At 49.3% G+C, this 18,395-nt stretch overlaps 3 protein-coding genes across 3 annotated transcripts in view; 2 read left to right on the top strand and 1 right to left on the bottom strand.

The window, feature by feature from the left end:
- Psmd11 (proteasome 26S subunit, non-ATPase 11) overlaps positions 1 to 5,187 on the top strand; it is a 41,029-nt gene extending 35,842 nt beyond the window's left edge. The window contains exons 9-14 of the mRNA XM_028759402.1: positions 368 to 430; positions 3,336 to 3,461; positions 3,914 to 3,949; positions 4,155 to 4,206; positions 4,668 to 4,810; positions 4,927 to 5,187. Of these exons, the coding sequence (XP_028615235.1) occupies positions 368 to 430; positions 3,336 to 3,461; positions 3,914 to 3,949; positions 4,155 to 4,206; positions 4,668 to 4,810 (420 nt within the window). The 3' untranslated portion in view covers positions 4,927 to 5,187. The remainder of the gene's footprint in view (positions 1 to 367; positions 431 to 3,335; positions 3,462 to 3,913; positions 3,950 to 4,154; positions 4,207 to 4,667; positions 4,811 to 4,926) is intronic.
- A 5,730-nt stretch (positions 5,188 to 10,917) lies between these two features.
- Positions 10,918 to 15,090, top strand: Cdk5r1 (cyclin dependent kinase 5 regulatory subunit 1). Its single transcript, XM_028759373.1, has one exon. The coding sequence runs from the start codon at positions 11,407 to 11,409 to the stop codon at positions 12,328 to 12,330; it is 924 nt and encodes a 307-aa protein (XP_028615206.1). The 5' UTR covers positions 10,918 to 11,406; the 3' UTR covers positions 12,331 to 15,090.
- Positions 15,091 to 16,032: 942 nt separating this feature from the next.
- Myo1d (myosin ID) overlaps positions 16,033 to 18,395 on the bottom strand; it is a 289,429-nt gene continuing 287,066 nt past the window's right edge. Inside the window, exon 22 of the mRNA XM_028759311.1 lies at positions 16,033 to 18,208. Within this exon, the coding sequence (XP_028615144.1) occupies positions 18,052 to 18,208 (157 nt within the window). The 3' untranslated portion in view covers positions 16,033 to 18,051. The remainder of the gene's footprint in view (positions 18,209 to 18,395) is intronic.

Raw genomic sequence — 18,395 nt, 5'->3', positions numbered from 1 at the left:
AGCAGAGTAAACCTTGATAAACCCAGGGATTATCAGATTCCAGGCCAGAAAGAATTGGGTGCCTGTGGAGATAAAACATCTTGGAATAAAGAGAAAGATATCACAGTTCTCTTGCTGTTTTCTCTAGAGAATCCTTATCTGGGTCTATCTCTCTGAGAAACTTATATTTAAGTCACTTCACATTTCAAAGGGAAACTGGTTGGCATACAGTGATATTCAGTACTGCTGGCTTTTCTACCCAGACCCCTTAAAAAAAGTGATGTTGAGGACAGGTATAACAGAAGGTACTTATGAGACCTTGGATACATGTGCACATGCAGAACAGATCATGTTCTTGACACTTATTTATTTATTTTTAAATTTTCAGACAGAAGCATTGAAATGTGTGGCTCAAGCTAGCAAGAACAGATCACTGGCAGATTTTGAAAAGGTGAGTGTGGTATTGATTGATGGGGAACAGGTGGAGAAGAGGGCCATGGAAGGACTCTTAAAGAGCAGTTTCAGCAGTGGTGTCATCCCAGCACTTGGGAGGCAGAGACAGGTAGATCCCTGAGTTCTAAGCCAGCCTGGTCAACAGAGGGTTCCAGGACAGCCAGGGATATACAGAGAAACCCTGTCTGGACAAACAAATAAACAAACAAGCAAACAAAACCATTTCAAAGTTACAGAGACAGCCAGGGATACACAGAAACCCTGTCTCAAACAAACAAAACTATCTCAAAGTTACAAAAATACTACATTTTGATCCCATAGTCTCTTCACCCAGAACCACATCAAATCCAGGAAATAGTTCTTTACACTGAGTGGAGTGGAATGCTGAGCTGTATTTAATTCATTCGTGTATGCTTTTTATGTCAAGTTGTCATTTGGAACTGGCTTCTGGCATGGTTTTGAGTTGGGAAAGACTCAGTTATCTTTAATGAGTTGGCCACTGGGAGTTTGACCATGCTCCAGTGAGTATATGGGCAACATGAATTGGACTTGTGGTTTGTTTTGTTTTGTTTGCTCTTCTTTCTTTGTAGCCAGCATTTGCTACTTTGTTGGTTCTTTCTTTCATTCTTCCCTACTCCCATTTCACCATTTCAACCCCCTAACACTAGATAAGGGAGAAAAAAGAGGATGGAAAGGAAAAGGGATGGTAGTATTGTTAGACTACTTCCTGCTGGTTAGGGCTGTCAGTTCCCTGGGGCAAATTTAATCTTCACTGTCAGGATATCTAATTTCTTTTTGTTTCTTCTTTGCTCACGAAGAGCCAACCAACAACCAATAACTCACCAACAACTCACCCTGTCTCTTAGGGCCCTAGCATTTATATATCCTCTGAGAAGTCTCTAGAATTCTAAACATCACACAGTTACAGAAACTATTTGCTGTTGGTAAAATTACTCCCCTGCTAGAGCGTGAAGCAAATCATATAGTCAGCTGCTGTGAACAATCTGAAGCAGTTCTATTTCCCACGTCAGATTAAAACAAAAGCATATATATTCTTACATTTTTTAAGGACTTGGGAGAACTGGGAAGTGAGTGTGATTGGGGTGCATTATGTGAAATTCCAAAATAATCAATAAAAATATTAATGTTGGGAAAAATCAGACCTAGCCAGAGGTGATGGTGCACTCCTTTAAACTCAGCAGAGGCAGGCAGGTCTCCTGAGTTTGAGGCCTCCATGGTCCACAGAGTGATTTCTAGGACAGCCAAGGATAGACAGAGAAATCCTGTCTTGAAAAACAAACAGAAGGGAAAAAACAGCACTCCCTCAAAAAGTAAACAACAAAATCCACAAACAAACAAGGGATTTTGCTTTTTTTGCCTGAAGAGCCATATTGTACTATCCTCACAAAGCTCTTAGGAACTACCTGTGTCAGCATTTTTCATTGTTTAATCTCAGAGTTCTTTGAAGTATATGCTGAAAATGTATGTGCAGTTCATTTGGTTTTGTAAGTAGAGTGTCTTGGCTTACATGATTGAGCGTCAGGACAGAAAGGTGGTGGCTCCACACTTTTGTTCCTCATATTCTTTGCCGTCTTCCTTTCAGCTTTCCAGACTTCTTGTATATATAAGGATGATACAGTTACCAGGGTCAAGTGACCTCAGGAGGACTAGTGACTTTAGTGGTGTGCCAATCTGTTATTGTTGTGCCAGGAGTCGCCTCACAAACCACACAAAGACTGATCTCAGTCAGACAGGGATAGTTTGTTGAGCATGCACTCCAAGACTGATTGATCACAGTCACAATTCAGACTTGGGAGCTGAACCATGACATTAAGATCCTACAGGGTTTTTAAGCCTAAAATCTACAAATATCTGTGTCAAATTATTCCACCAATCAGAACTTAGGGATAGAGGATTTCCTTAGGAACATGTTTTTGTTGTACATGTTGTATCCTGTTTCCATTGGTTGGGGTATTTAACTGTGGCAGGGGACTTGCCTTATCTAATATTCATGTCTCAGCAGCCTGGATGTCCGTTATCTGCTCAGTAGATGTCAGTTCTCAGGGAGGTCTTGGGTACTTAAACTTTACTCAACCCCTACTCAAAATGGAAGCCTTATTACAAATAGTTTCTTATATTGGTGCAGGTGTCTCTCTTATGTTGGGGTCCATTCCAGGGGCAGCTTATAAAAGCAAATACCATAAAAGCTTATACCCAGGTGTAGGAAGGGATGCTGTGTGGTTGGTTTATGCCTTCCCCCACAGCAACCCTTGAGACATCCTTCTTGTCTTAACTGCTTTATTCATGGCAGATGAAGTTGCATATGTCTAACTCAGGGTGAACCATAAATTAAACACTTTTGCTGGAAAGGATGCCCAGGAAGGAGAGCTCATTGGCTAAACACTTAGGGCTTATCCAGACACCTCATTAGCATGGAGAACACTAGGCTCTCTGTTACTTGATTGGTTGTCATTGCCCTCTTGGTAGGGTGTTGTGGTCACGTGCTTCAGGACAGGAACCTGGTCAGGAGTTAGTTTGAACTCTTGCTGGTCTCAATTATGAGATTTATTGGGGTTCTGAACTTGCTACTACCTTAGTAGTTCTTCTGTCTGGTGGCATGGTCCACTCCCCTATGTGGATAACTATACAAAGCAGTTCTACTGACTTTATATCGTGATTGGATTGGTTTCCAAGGGCACAGAACATAACAGAATATGTAATCAACTTGGACATGAGAGAGGTTCCTAGTAACAACAGAAACAACAGATGAGAAAGTTTCCTTATAATATTGGTAACAGCACAAAATGGCAGGCTAGTCAGATAATAGTTACCTAGGCCTTAACATTCCATCTAGGGCTTAATATTTTACCCAAATCTTAACAGTTGTGAGGTTTGTTTTGCAGGCCCTGACAGACTACAGGGCAGAGCTCCGGGACGACCCAATCATCAGCACACATCTGGCCAAGTTGTACGATAACTTACTGGAACAGAATCTGATCCGGGTCATTGAACCTTTTTCCCGAGTACAGGTAAGAATCTTCCTGGGAACTTAGTCAGCAGTTTTGGGCTAGACGTGCTATGGCCACTTCCTTTTCCACAGTTGTCCAAAATAGGAACTCAAGGGTATGTCTGTCTGGTAAGAGGCCTCCAAGGGCTTGGACTTGTCTTACTGGGAAATGAAGGAGAAGGAAGCTGGTGGGGTGGAAGGCTGCAAGCTGGCCTCTCCCTGTATTCCAAGTATTGTCCCTCTCTTGTAGTCACTGTACATGTGGGAAATACTTTATGTATTTGGTGCATGGGATGGAGTATATTCTGTATAGTGAAGGGCAGAGAAGTAGACAGAGCAGATCATTAAACATGGCCACAGGGAATCTGGCCCTCTAGATTCAGCAGGCTCAAGAGACACAACAGTTTTCTGTCCTTCTTTTTATATTGGCAGTAAATTCAATCTTTCAGTGTTGCTGTCTGCTTTCCCTTTTAGATTGAACACATATCTAGCCTCATCAAACTCTCCAAGGTAAGTTCTCAGACCTGTTAGGTGTGGGAATAAGGAAAGGTGCAGAGGGCCCAGGCTCTCTGTGGGCACAGAACTTGGGCTCCGGGCTACTGTTGTGTTGTCGGTATTTTGCTCCAATCCATTTCTTTTAAGAGTTTTAACTTTGATGTCAAGCTGGTCTCTGACTATGAATATTGGTGTCTTTAATTATGTACTTTGATTTTAGGCCGACGTGGAAAGAAAATTATCACAGATGATTCTTGACAAGAAGTTTCATGGTGAGTAAAAGTCACATATACCAGGAGCTGGTTAAAATTTGAAAGGTGTGTGGGCCTAAGTTTCTTTCCTCATGGTTCCTTGTAACTCTCCTTTTGAAGAATGTGTAAGGGGCTGGAGAGAGAGTGCAGCAGTTAGGACATTGAACTGCTCTTACAGAGGACCCAGGTTTAGTTTCCAGCATCTGTATAGCAACATACAACTGCCTGTAACTCTAGTATAAGAAGATTTGACACCCTCCTCTGGTGTCTGAGGTTTTTTTTGCATATATATGTGCTATCCTTGTACAGACTCATACATATACACAGAATTTAAAATAATAAAGGACCTTTTTAAGAAAAGAAGAGAGTATGTAGCAAAAGAGTACTGTGAAAAGTTGGGGAGAAAATGAGACTAGGGAGTGGGATTCTTATTTTTCATTATCTAATATCTCCTACCTGGTTTATTACTGTGTTTCTTACAGGGATTTTGGACCAGGGGGAGGGTGTCCTGATCATTTTTGATGAACCCCCAGTAGATAAAACTTACGAAGCTGCTCTGGAAACAATTCAGAACATGAGTAAAGTAGTGGACTCCCTGTACAACAAAGCCAAGAAGCTGACATAGGTGAGTGCTGGCCCCGGGACACAGGGCCGGGCAGCGCTGTCTTCTGCCAGTCAACACTGAACACCGTCTGGTCCTCATGGCTTCCCCGATTGACACTGCTCTGTCTTCTCTTGCAGAGTTGGATCTGTGCGGTCCTTTGGAGAGTGTGTGTGGCGGGAGAGTGAACCCTTGGGGAAATGCTAGGAGATTCTTTTCTTTCTGTTCTACTTTTCGCTCGGAAAGTTTTTAACCCTCATTGGTGCATCTGTATCCAGCGATAGGCGGCCAGTTCTCATGTAATCGGCACTGGCCAACACGGGAGTGGGAAAATTGCTTAAAAAAAAAAAAGAAAAAGAAAAAAAAAAGATTCTAAATAAAAGGAAAAAGGCTTACACTACCTAAAGCTGTGCTCTCTGCCTCCTGGGAGAGGGCCGCAAAGCCAGGCACCCCGCCAACCACCGGGGATCCTCCTCCACCTGCTGGGCGCCACCTCTCCTCCTCTTCAGAATTGGGTGTTTGCTGACCATCAAAAGCAACGACTTTTTATTCTGTTTGTACTGAACCAAAACAAACAACTATGTATAGACTGCTGGTTTCTTTTTCATTTGAAACTGAGGCGTTTGGTGTTTTCCCCTGCCATCTGGCCTGTCCACCCTTCCCTCTCTGACATTGGCTCCAGCAAACTAGCTGAAGGGCCCACTGTGCTGCCGCTACTGCTGCAGCAGCAGTAGGTGCTCGGCTCTGACCTGTGAAAAAATGGGAAGCAGTCCAGGAGCTAGTGTCCACTACGGCCACATGGGGAGCAGCGAGGGCCCGAAGCTCTCGGGGGCTTGCTGTGCATGTGGCTTTTTAACACTGTAACTAGATTAGACTCAGTGTTTTAACTATCCCTCTCCACCCTCTTTGCTTTCCTCTCCTCTCTTTCCTCTCAGCCATGTCCTTTCCCTTTCGCTCTAGAGGAGTTGGGCTGTCTAAACTCCATCTGCTGCTTCCCTCCCTTCCCACCCTTTCCTGCTGTCAGATGGATTTGGGTTTTTTTTTTTTTTTTTCATTTTTATTTTTTAAATAGTGAACATTGGGAATGAGACTGGGATTTTTTTTTTTTAATTAAAAAAATACTAATTTTCCTTGTTGCATTTGAAGCACCCTCATGTCCCCTTCCCAGTGTCTTTCTCTGCCTCTTGAGAGGGTGACCGGACAGGGTGGCGCTGTTTTAGCATGCTTTGTTTTTGGTGCAGTTCCCTAGCAGGCTTTGATGCCTGTGGGCAGGTAAGCGTCTGCTGTGCCCACTGTGCTTTCTCTGCTTATCCACTGTCTTCTCCTCCCTCCTCCCCATTCCCTCCTCCTTCCTGCTGGCCTCTTTCTCTTTCTTTAGAGCCTTTCTCTCACATTATCCTTCCAGGTTTTGGTAATAAATTTCTATTTTGTAAAAGGATTTTGTTGTACCAGGTTTTGCATCTTCACTGAATCTGACTGGCTTTTATTTTCTTTTTCAAAATCAGGTTTTTGTTTTCAACCCTCTTCTCTTCCCATCATGTCCAGTCACTGTTTTGGTTTTGGCACCATCAATATCAAATGTACAAACGGTTCTTGCTGACCAACACCAGGTATATCTGATGTTCAGATGAGTTCCAATAAAATAATTTTTTTTTCAAAAAGGTGTCTTTTCTTGAGTTTTGGAGGGTTTCCAAACAAGTCCCCCTCTGCTGGCTTTGCCAGTGCTGTCTTATCTCACAGCTTAATGGGAGTCTCAGTAACCATGCTGAGAATCCATATTTGAAGGCCTTTGGCAGAAAAATTGAATGTGAGGAGTGGAGTCAGAAATGGGGTTCAGTTGTCTTTTTCGAGGACCTGTGGGATGGGCGGCAGTCTTCAGGTTGTGAGGGTCTGAAGGAGCGTAGGTGCTGAGTCTGGTGCCAGCAGGCTGTAGTGTGGTGCTTTTGCAACCTTCAGTAGCTGCTGTCTTCACACTCTCCTCCAGCCCCAAGCATGATCTTCTGACAGACCCGTCTTTGGGGCTGCCAAATTCCCGTTTGAGCAGTTTTGCTGTTTTCAGTTGTAGTTGTGTTTTTCTGTATAATTTTACTTACAAAAGGTTTTGCTTTTATAAAGTACTTTCTTTATAATCCCCATAGTGATGTGGAGCTGGGGCAGAGGGGGGAGAGCTCAGGATAGCAGCCCCTAGGGTGATGGCTTCAGACCTGCACTGTCTGGCAGAGCTGCGGTGTGTCAGGCCTCTGATGTGAGTCTAGTTCAGATTTGTAACAAACTGTCTTTTAAAGGCTTAGAATGAAAAAAGTGTAAAGTATCGCACTAATTTTTATATATGCATTGGGATATTTGGGGCAATATAAATTGTTGTGGGGGCTAGAGAGATGGCTCAGCAGTTAAGATCTCTGGCTGTTCTTCCAAAGGTCCTGAGTTCAACTCCCAGTAAGTAACCTTGGTGACTCACAACCATCTGTAATGGGGTCTGATGCTACCTCTGGTGTGTCAGAAAACAGCAAGTGTACTCTCACATACATAAAATAAATAAATCTTAAAAAAAAAAATCACCAATTTTTTTTTTTTTTTTTTTTTTTTTTTTGGTTTTTTGAGACAGGGTTTCTCTGTATAGCCCTGGCTGTCCTGGAACTCACTCTGTAGACCAGGCTGGCCTCAAACTCAGAAATCCGCCTTCCTCTGCCTCCCAAGTGCTGGGATTAAAGGCATGCGCCACCACTGCCCGGCTCACCACTTCTTTTTAAGTGTAATTACTAGAAAATAGCACATTACTCATGTGACTGGTCAATATGGCTCCCAGGTACTTCTTGACCAGGCTGCACTAACCATCATGTGTTGTACTACAGTTTCCCCTCTCAGGTCTCACACAGCTAGCCTAGCTCCCTCCCCGCACCTCACACAACTCCCAAGATCTGGCCATAGGTTGGCCTGGTTCTGGCTATCTAGTTGAGAGCCTTTTTTAGACACTAGCCTTCAAGGTACTGGGGCTTTCTTGTGCATTAGTGAGACTGGTGCTGAGAACAGCAGTCAAGAGGGCTGCTCTGGTGCCCTGCTGGGTGCTGGTTATGTAATCTGTGTTGCTCAGAAGAGCCACTAGATGCTGCTCTATGCCCTCCAAGGAAGACTTCAAGATCCAGGGTTCTGTAGCTCTTGGTTGAACCCTTTGTGCACCTTGTAGTCAGCCGTTCCTTTGGCCTTCTGTCCTTGGGCCATCGTGGGAAATGGTATGTGTAGAGCAGATGTCTACTGAGGCGTAGCATGGGCTTCCCTCTTTGCAAGGCAGCTAAAGATAGGGTTGGGGGAAGTAGGCTGCTGATAGTGGAAACCAGACATCTTCCCGAATCTATGTGAGTGCTGGGAAGAAAACATTTCTGCAACACTCAGCTGCCTCTGCCTTCTGGGCTCTAGATTCTGCCATGTTGGACAGATTGTTGCCCTTTCCTCCTTGCTTCTCAGAACAGTGAGGGGAGCTGGGTGTGGGGAGGCAGAGGTGGGTTTGAGTGGGCAGGAAACTGGTGCCTTGTGTGATCATTATTCTTGGTTGTTAACTTGACTACCTCTGGAATTAACTAAAATTCAAAAACGGAGGGCCCACCAGTGAGGGATTGTTTTTATTTTTGCATAATTTGAAGTAGGGAGATCCACTTCTAATCTGTATCTTGAGGTGAGAAGACACATGCCTTTAATCTGTGGTTTTTTTCTTTCTTTCTTTCTTTTTTTTTTTTGTTTTTCGAGACAAGGTTTCTCTGTGTAGTCCTGGCTGTCCTGGAACTCACTCTGTAGACCAGGCTGGCCCTGAACTCAGAAATCCGCCTACCTCTGCCTCCCAAGTGCTGGGAGGTGTGCGCCACCACTGCCTGGCTTAATCTGTGTTCTTGAGGCAGGAAGACACACCTTTAACCTGGGCTACACCTTCTGTTGGAAGCCTATATAAACACATGGAAGAAGGAAGCTTTTGTTCTTTTTGCCTGCTTGCTCTCACCTTCCTACAAGTCCCTTCCTTCACTGGCATCAGAGCCTGTTTCTACTGGATTCCAGCATCTACAGAAGACTGAGACATCCAGCCCCATTGACTGAACAACTTCTAGAGCCTTAGGCCTTCTGTTCAATAACTAGCCACTGTTGAGAGTTTTGCTACTCTTGAAACCCCTGACTAATATGCTGTGAAGCAAGCTTACCAGGTGTGACCTAGGTGAGTAGGGTTCCTGACAAGTTCTTCCCTCAGTGTGTAGTGCCGTCCTATTTCTGTATGCCCCAGCTACACGAAGAGGCTGGAGTAGTTCACAGAGGTTTTTGAAGGTAATGGGATAGGGTTGGCCAGACAGAAGACAAGAGAGAACATGTATGCAGCCATGCTGGAAAAGGCCCATGAACTCTAGGATGAATTGTAAAAGCTGGAATTCGGTTGCAGGCAACAGCAGGCCCAGGTTTTTCTAATGGGTGGATTGCAGCCTTCAGAGATCTGTGTATAATTAGGGAAGTAGAACACATTTAACTTTTGCTTAATCCTAGAATTTGAAGGGGACCATAAACCCGAAGTCAGCTCCGAGGCTGGTTTTTAGTGGTTGCCCTTCCATGTAGAAACATTGGGCCAGCGGGTCTGAAAGACATTAGGAAGATGACTTATAGCCTACTGTGATGAAAAGGAAGAGACCCAGGGCAGCTCTATTGAAGAGCAGCTACTAGTGTTGAGTTTGATCCATGAGGCTAGGTCTCCGTGTCAGTGTTGAGAGGCTCTTGGAGAGATTGGAGCTGGTGTGGTGGCTCATGCCAGAATCCTAACAGTGAACACTGAAGCAGGAAGATTGCAAGTTGCTGGCGGCCTGTGTCTCAAGGGAAGGTTCGAAGTCGTAGACTAATTTTGAGCAGGAAGGGGTTAACGAAGCTCCTGCTAGCATTTGTTAGAAAGCCAGTGTGGCACCTGCCCTCATTCCCCCACTGCAGCATGTTCTACTGGATCTGGACCGTACTCCAGAACTGTGAGCTAACCCTTCATTATTTTATTATTTATTCAGGTGCTGTGTTCTAGTAATAGCCGGTAACCACTCTGTTCTATGAGAAACATTGTTAGGAAGGGGCCACTGCGAAGCTAGCCTTCCTCTGTGCTTGGTGAGATCCTGGAAAAACTAACGCAGGGCATTTTCCATTCTGGTCACCAGGGTCACTAAATCTTTCTGCTTGTGTTGGCAGAGAAATCTTTGGGCACATAAAGAAACTGGCACTTTCTAACCTGCAAGTACTTCGCCTAATAACCTCAACAAGACTCTTGTTTTGAGTAGTTGGCTCAACTGTTGCAGGTGTTGTCAAGAATTCTCTTAGGTTCAGAGTTAGGAGTCTGAGTTAAGATATAGGTTGGCTTGTTTGATAGTTTGGGGCTTCAGAACCAATCTAAAATGAGTGACTTATAAATCGGCTGTGGCCTTTGTGAAGGCTATGGAGGCTGCTTGTTGTGAACTATGCGTCGGTAGTCAGAACCAGATTTTTTTTTTTGTGTGTGCAATTTTACTGTCATCAAGTTTTAAAACGGCCAAATAAGAGATTGGCCTAAAGGCGCACAGCTTGGTTTTTACAGCCTCCGTGATAGGATCTCTAGGCTGCCCTCGCCCTTCTGGCCTGGCTTTCTAGAGTCTTAATGGATGCCGGGCTTTTATGCCGATGCGGGCGGGATGCGGCTCTCCCTTGCCTGGCGCCCGGGCCAGCTCTCCACAACGCCGGCAGCCTCTGCAGAGGGGGCCGCGGCGGGAACAAAGGCAGCACGTGTCTGGGCGGGGTCCGCCCTCCGCCCCGCCCGCTCGCCCGCCCGGCGAGCTCTGCTGCGCGGCGCCGGGGCTCACGAGGCCGGGCTGCGCCGTGCGGCGCTGGCGGCTTCCAGATGGAGACCCGGCTTCGCGCGTTCCCGCCGCCTGCGCCGCGACCCGTATGGGGCGCGCCCACTAGAGGCGCCACCGTGCGCCGCTCGCGCTGAGGACGCGCGTGGCCGCGACCTGGAGGCGAGACCGAACGGGCGTGTGGACCGCGCGCGCGATCCCGAGAGGCAGCTTGCGAGGCGCGCGCGGGGCGGGGCGGGGCCGGCGAGTGCGCGGCGGAGACGCAGGCGGGGGCTGGGCGGGGGCGGGGCCGCGGCGTCTGCAGAACCTTGGACAGAAGCTGGGAGCCGCCGCCGCGCCGAGCCGCGCTGAGCCCCGCCGAGCCCCGGGGCCGCGGCGCGCATTGCGGAGGGCCTGGGACACAGCGGCTGCGCCTGCCGCGGGAGCCTGCCTGCGGGTAAGCCTGCGCGGACCGGGGCCGTGTGAGCGGCCTGGTTGGACTCCTACTGCGGTGGCCGCTGCGGCGCTTGAGCGCTGCCGCAGTGGAAGCACAGGCTGGGGCTCGACGGGGCCGCAGCCCGGGGGTTCGGGCCTCGGAAGTGCGGGCGGAGGGGCGCGGCGCAGAGCCCCGCCCGGGGCTGAGAACCATCTTGTTTTCCACGCAGATCCGCAGGACTACACGCGTCGTGTCCCGGGAGCGCCTCCTTTCTCTCTGCGGCCGCTACAGGCTCGGTAAGCCTTTTTTCCCTCCAGCCGGCAGGCTGGGCACGCAGGGGTGCCGGCCCCTGCCGGACGCTCAGTGGCACCATGGGCACGGTGCTGTCCCTGTCCCCCAGCTATCGGAAGGCCACGCTGTTTGAGGATGGCGCGGCCACCGTGGGCCACTACACGGCCGTGCAGAACAGCAAGAACGCCAAGGACAAGAACCTGAAGCGGCATTCCATCATCTCGGTGCTGCCTTGGAAGAGGATCGTGGCGGTGTCAGCGAAGAAGAAGAACTCCAAGAAGGCGCAGCCCAACAGCAGCTACCAGAGCAACATAGCGCACCTCAACAATGAGAACCTGAAGAAGTCGCTGTCGTGTGCCAACCTGTCCACATTCGCCCAGCCCCCGCCGGCCCAGCCGCCCGCGCCCCCAGCCAGCCAGCTTTCGGGCTCCCAAACTGGGGTCTCCTCTTCTGTCAAGAAGGCCCCGCACCCTGCCATCACCTCTGCAGGGACACCCAAACGGGTCATCGTCCAGGCGTCCACTAGTGAGCTGCTGCGATGCCTGGGTGAATTTCTCTGCCGCCGGTGCTACCGCCTGAAGCACTTGTCCCCAACGGACCCCGTGCTCTGGCTGCGCAGCGTGGACCGCTCCCTGCTTCTGCAGGGCTGGCAGGACCAGGGTTTCATCACACCGGCCAATGTGGTCTTCCTCTACATGCTCTGCAGGGATGTTATCTCCTCTGAGGTAGGCTCGGACCACGAGCTCCAGGCTGTCCTGCTGACCTGTCTGTACCTCTCCTATTCCTACATGGGCAATGAAATTTCCTACCCGCTCAAGCCCTTCCTGGTGGAGAGCTGCAAGGAAGCCTTTTGGGACCGTTGCCTCTCAGTTATCAACCTCATGAGCTCCAAGATGCTGCAGATCAATGCTGACCCACACTATTTCACACAAGTGTTCTCTGACTTGAAGAACGAGAGTGGTCAGGAGGACAAGAAGCGACTCCTCCTGGGGCTCGATCGGTGAGCTCCTGTGGCCGGTATGCCGGCTCAAGGATTCCATTTGTTTTTAAAGTTTATTACTAAAAGGATCAAGTTTTGTGTACAGTATGTGTCTAGCAAAGCCACCAAGGGTCTCTTCCCATGTTCTTTCCTTGGGGTTTATTTTTAGCCCTTTCAAGAACTCTGGGGACTTTTGAACTGATGAATCTCGTGCAAACCCAAAAGATGCATTCAGAGACACTTCAGCTGCTGACCACTCACTTTCTGGGACTCAAGGGACTGACTTGCCCATGTCACCTGTACCCATGATGGATCCAGGGTAGATGAGGCTTCCCACTGTCCCATGATCGGAGCTGGGGCCGTGGCTGGTGGCCCAGGAGGATCGGCCCTTTTCTGGGTATTGTTTCAGCCTTTCAGAGGCTCCTGGAGCCAGCTGTCCTGACTCAGGACCCAGGAGGCTGTGAGGCAAGATCTCCACTGCCCTGGGGCATCAGTGCAGGAGCCTGGGAGGGTCTGGTGCAAAGATTGTTGATGACTGTTGATCATGCACGGCCCTGGTTTGCTGCTGCTTTTTACGGAGAAGGGCTTTCCTTTCCTGGCAGGATGGAGCTCCCCTGCCCATCCTTTTGTCTATGCTCCCACATTAGTGTTGGTTAATGAGGTGGTTTGCTCAGTAGATTCCTCTCCCATTTTGGGTCCCAGCTAAGGGATGAGGTGATGCTAGGGACAGCTGCTTTCCTGAGTGGGCTTTTTTTTTTTTTTTTCATTTGAGCAACACAGTTCAGTCACCCTGTATAAAAAGCCAGGACACCACTAGGGACCCACTAGCAACGCTGCCTTCTGGGCAGGTGGGTGTCTATGCCTGAGATCAAGTTGGTGCCCATTTACATGCCAAGGCCTCTTGCTGGTGCCCATTTACATGCCGGTGCACAGGATTTGTCCTCCATCGCTGGGGGAAGGTGAGATCAGCCCGTAGGGTGATAGGGTGTTGCGGTCTCCCACCCCTGCCCCTCGTTAATTTTAAGCTATTTCCAGGCAGTTCAGTTTCTCCTGGAGAGGAGGCTTTGCTCTGTGCAACCTACTGAGACAGCTGCATTTGGAGACAATGACAAGATTCGAGTGTGACTCCTGATCAGTTTGGAAGCTTGGTGGCTGTCCAGCTGAACACTTCCAGCTGCTGGGTGTGGTGCCCACCTAGCCCTGTCAGCTACATAACATACTCTGGACTTTAATTTTTTTCTTTCTAATTTTCCCAGACTGGTGGCTTGGGGTTTGGAAGCGGTCCAAGAGAAGGAAGCGAGTCTTCCTGCATGGCCCTCATTCCAGCTCTGGGGAACAAAGAGCAATGTGAAGACATTAGGAGGAGTTCCTCTTCCTCCTGCTCCCCCAGGGGGTGCTGGGGCTGAGGGCCACAGTTGGGAAGGCAGAAGTTACCTTGCATAGGATTAGGTTCTAGGTGGCTGCCAACTTCTTGCACAAGCACTACTGAAAAACCACATATAAAGAGAAAGCTGTGAAATTGAGGTCTCAAAGGAAGAGGCCCGGAGCAGAGCCTTTCACCCGACGTATCCACAGAGGTGGGGAAGAGGACCTGACTGGACTAGACAGCCTTTTCCCCAGTCCCTCATCATGGGTTCCTAGAGAGTGGATCCTGGGCCCTCAGACGGTCTGGCATGGAGTGGGGCTGGAAAGCCCTGCAAGGCTTGCTGAGTGCGGGCCTCACTGCAGCCTCTTTGGGCTGGCTTCATGCTGCCCATCCTCAGATCCTGCTGCCACGGTGACCGTGCCTGGAGCCCCATGGGACAGCTTCAGGTGTTCAGTCCGAGGAGGAGGGGGACACGTGTTTGTAGCCTGCCAGCTTCTGAAGCTGGCCTGGAGCTGTTCCACTGAGCTGCAGTAGCAGGATTCCAGCTTAGTTGACTGTTTCCTTCTCTTTGTACTTAATTTAAAAACAATTTTTGTTGTTGTTGTTGTTGAGAAGGTGCATATTTCAGGAGTGGTCGGCGACTGAGGAAAGCTCCTTAGTTCCATTGTGAAGCCCGTGTCCTCTCCCCTTGGTCTTTAGTACTGTGTAAAGGAACAAGACAGAAGTGTTCGAGCAAAGACCCATCTGATATGCTGCTATGAAGACACTTTTAGAACAAACACACACAAGATAGAAAAGAAAAAAAAAAGAAAAATGTGAAAAAATCTACAAAAAAAACCCTTTATTCTTGTTGCTTTTACAGTGGTACTGTGCATGCGGACCAGGAGCATTTTGTGTCTTAAGAAAAATAACCTTAGAGCAGGCAGTGAGAACCACGCGTGCTGAGAACGAGCCACGGGAGCATAGTTCAGAATTGGATTTTCTCTTTTCCTTACAACCGTGAAGGGTTGATGTATTCTTTCCATGCAGTTATTAGAATTTAGTTTTGTTCCAGCAGTGTTAAACTTGCAATGAGAAGAAAACATGCCACCCCTGCCCAGAATCATCCGTAGCTGTACATCCGAGACTGCTAATTACACACGTGAGGTTTTTAGTTTTTTTTTGTTGTTGTTGTTGTGGTTTTTTATTTTTTAGTGAAATTTCTTCTGTAGCTATTCTTTGACCAAACTGTGGATACTGTTAATATTAATTTATATTTGTCTCATTTTGTATGTATGTATGGTGTGTTTGTGAGTATGTATGGTTTATAATCTGACAAGAGTCATGAAGCTCGGTTTGGCTGTAATTTAATTCCCCTTCCCTTATTTTTATTTATTTTTGTACTGTGCTGATTCAATAAAATGCACTGACCATCCATCACCCTCTTTGTGGCTCTGCCATTTGGGAACACAGTGGGGGCACCTTTAATGCATGATTTGTACGGGTTGCAGGTAGAAGGGGCTGGAGTTAGGGAAAGGACTGGAAGAGGCTTAGGTGATTAAAACAGCATGGGGGAAGTCAGCTCTGGCTTAGTGGCTGGGCAGGTTCTCCGTGGGGCCTTCCTGTGTGGGGTCACAAGACAGGCCGCTCAAGCCACCGAGGGCCAGGCAGGTTTAGGCATGGCCTGGTCAGTATTGGCCACATAAGTCCTTCATGGACATCTGTGTTGCCTCGGCACCAAGGCTGCCGTTTCCACTCTCTCCTGGGCCTGCCTTGCTCAGTGTCTACTGCCCCAAGGCCAGCAGGGATGGACAGGCTTCCTGGAGCTGCAACAGTTTAGCTTCAGGGGAATCTAGCTCTGGGTCTTCCAAGTGCGCTGCCACCTTCTCTGTCTGGTCTGCCTGCCAGCTGGGACAAGGGCAGCGGGAATCTGTTCTCTGGCTGGCCCTGCACCCACTGTCAGGATCCCCGTGCTTAGGGCTCCTCGCCCTGTCCTGGTGGGTCCCAGGGTCTGCCAGTGACTACAAGACCATCTAGTGCTGAGCCCCTGAGTGTAAGGGTGCCCTGGGGCCTTCACCTTATCCATGGCTCCTGCTCCTGGAAGAGGCCGTGCGGGCCCAACAGCTTCTGCAGGGAGGGATCTGCACCACCCTTTGTGTGTTTAGGATTCTAGCGCGCAGGCTTCAGAATGGCGGAGCGGAGTTCCTTGACTGAATTCCGAGGAGGCCTGTGCAGCTTGCTTCTTGCTCCCTAATTTTTCTGTTCAAAAGCCTCGGGCAAATCACCCCCATTTTACATAATTTGTGCTTAATTCTCCTACCTTCTAGAATGGTAGTTGACTAAGCTAAAATTTCACTATTTTTCAATGATAAACAGAACATCTTTAAAATAAGATTTAATGCTTTATTGCTCTTGATGGTAAATCAAAATACGCTTTAGAAATAAAGTTAATTTAATGAAAAATAGGAATATATGCACCGAACCATAAACTGTATTTCATTAACTCAAGAGACCCCTACTCCAAGCATACAATCACTGTGTCCTCCGGTGCTCTTTCTGTGATCATTCACACCCCTAATTCCAGGTCCTTCAGTGCCCACACACTGACTTTTTTAGGTTATAAGAAAGTGCTTATGGACAGGGCAGTCCTCAGTGGGAGGTTCTGGCCTGGGCCAGGGGTCCCAGACTACATCAGACGGTGGGAGGAGAGCCCCACCCCTCTGACCTTCAACTCTTTTTTGGCATGACCTGCTTTGGTGTGTATGAACACACTTGAGCATGTCTAGTGTAAAGCAACATGCTGGGGCAGTAAGTGGATGGAAGGTGAAGTTCCAGTCACGTGGTTCTGTCAGCTCCACCAGCCCCTGGCTGGCAGCAGCTCTGCGCTGCACGGGATGAGAACAGTTCCCGAGGGCAGCCTGGCAACAGGAGTTTTGTTGCAAACTGCCTGCGGTGTAAATGCCCCTGTCCCCACAGCTCTACAAAAGGGGTAGGAGACCAGGTGCTGGAACACCATAGCCAGCCAGGTAACTCCCTCAGGCCCTAGGCAAGGCACAGGAGGCAGCGCATAGGCACTTGGTGGGTTAGGGTAGCGGTGTGAGAGTTAGGGAGCAGACTCTGGCCAAAAGCAAAGAAAATGTGAGCCTGGCTCTGAAAGCCCCCCAGCTCGCTCTCCCAGCTCTCTCCCCCAGCTCGCCTCTTACAAGCCTTCCATGTTAGGCTTCCCCACAGCAAGCCTGTGCCGCCCATAGGCCTCCTTATCCTCAACAGCTGAGGCTGGGGGTGGGGGTAGGGGCTAAGGCCAGGCTCCAGCAGGCAGGTATGTGGCGTCAGTGGGCACCCTGGCCTGGCCCGCAGTGCCAGGACTCCACGCTCTTTGCTGCAGCTTTGCTTCACCTCCCACCACCGGGTCCTGTGTGCTTTGGCTCTCTGAGAGGTCCAGGTCTCCAGTGAGGAGAAGGCGAAGCCAGAGGGTTAGGGGAACGGGCACGCCAAGCATGGCCTTCTTCTTGCACCTCCTCACTAGGTCCTGACCCTGTGTTTACAGCAGAGGGGACATCAGATTAGCAACCTGGCAACCTGCAAGAAAGAAGGTTCGATGACAGTGGGCATGGGCTGTGAGTTAAGCAAACTAGTCCTTGGAGTAGCAGCAGGGTGTCTCTGAGAGAAGTGGTTAGAAAGTCCAGGGCTAAAACGTTGGTGGCAAAAGATCTCCCAGGGACAGGCTCTGGGAAGGAGGGATCCTGGCTGAGCATGGCTGAAGGATGGGCTCCGCAGATGAACCTGCTCACCTGGTGGCTTTGGCTGGCTGCTGGGGGTAGGGCTTGTGCTGAGGGGCTCTGAGCTAGGCCCCAAGGGTTGTAACCATGTTGGGGAAGGAGGCATCAGGTAGGGGTCATAGAGAAGAACTAAGTCCTCTGCTCATGGAAGCTGGATCCAAACCTCTAGGATAATGTTGCTTTGGCTCCAGAAACTGCATCCTGGGCTCCATGCCTCTCATCCCTGTGCTGGGGTCAGCAGTGGCCACTGGCCTTTTGTCAACTACAGGTACTCTCCAGTTGCTTGTGAGGTGGGAAGTGGTCTAGCTGTCAGCCCAGGAGGCTGAAGAGGGTCTTTGGTTTCCTGAGCAGGGGTATGGAAAGTTGAGAGAGCAGAGGCAGAGGTAGAAAGCCAGGTAGGACAGCTCATGGGCAGGGCCATGGAGAAGGCAGAGGAGCCCTGCCCAGCGGAGGCCTTGCAAGCTGATTTCAAGTGGCATTAGAGGGCAAACAGCAATTAGCTGAGCTCCCAGGATGCTGAGCGAGGTGGAACGCGTGTGGGATGAGGAGGCCGAGGGCCTGGCCTGCCTTGTGCCAGGCTCAGGCTCTTGCCCCCCTGGGCCAGGCCTCGGATGTGCAGCAGTCAGTTCCCAGGCACACTGAGGATGAAGCCGGAGCGGTTCTTGGTGAAGTCGGGCTGTGGCTGATTGACCCGGGTCTCCACAGATACGGTGCATTTCTTCCCATGCAGGCTGCACTGCACCGGGTTGGTGACGTTCACTTGAAGGTGGCGCTTCTCACTGCAAGAGTGGAAAAGATAGGCCAGGAAGCCAGTGAGTGGGCAGACACAGAGTGCTGTGGTTTCCCTGGCAACCCCCAGGGCCCTGCCATTTGCCAGGCTCCTGTAGGGTGGCAGTTTCAGGGTTCAACCTGCTTTCTTCCAGGTGAGCACAAAGATTGGAGGGGGTGCAGAGGAAGGGAGAGGAG

Source organism: Grammomys surdaster, unplaced genomic scaffold (genome assembly GCF_004785775.1).
Source record: "Grammomys surdaster isolate TR1022 unplaced genomic scaffold, NIH_TR_1.0 126278, whole genome shotgun sequence".
NCBI classification, from domain to species: Eukaryota; Metazoa; Chordata; class Mammalia; order Rodentia; family Muridae; genus Grammomys; species Grammomys surdaster.
The sequence above is the reverse complement of the archived record's forward strand: the minus strand, read 5'-3'. Positions and strand labels throughout refer to the sequence as shown.

Excerpts from the sequence above, each read along its gene's own strand:
- Cdk5r1 (XM_028759373.1), top strand. The coding sequence starts at position 11,407 with ATGGGCACGGTGCTGTCCCTGTCCCCCAGCTATCGGAAGGCCACGCTG.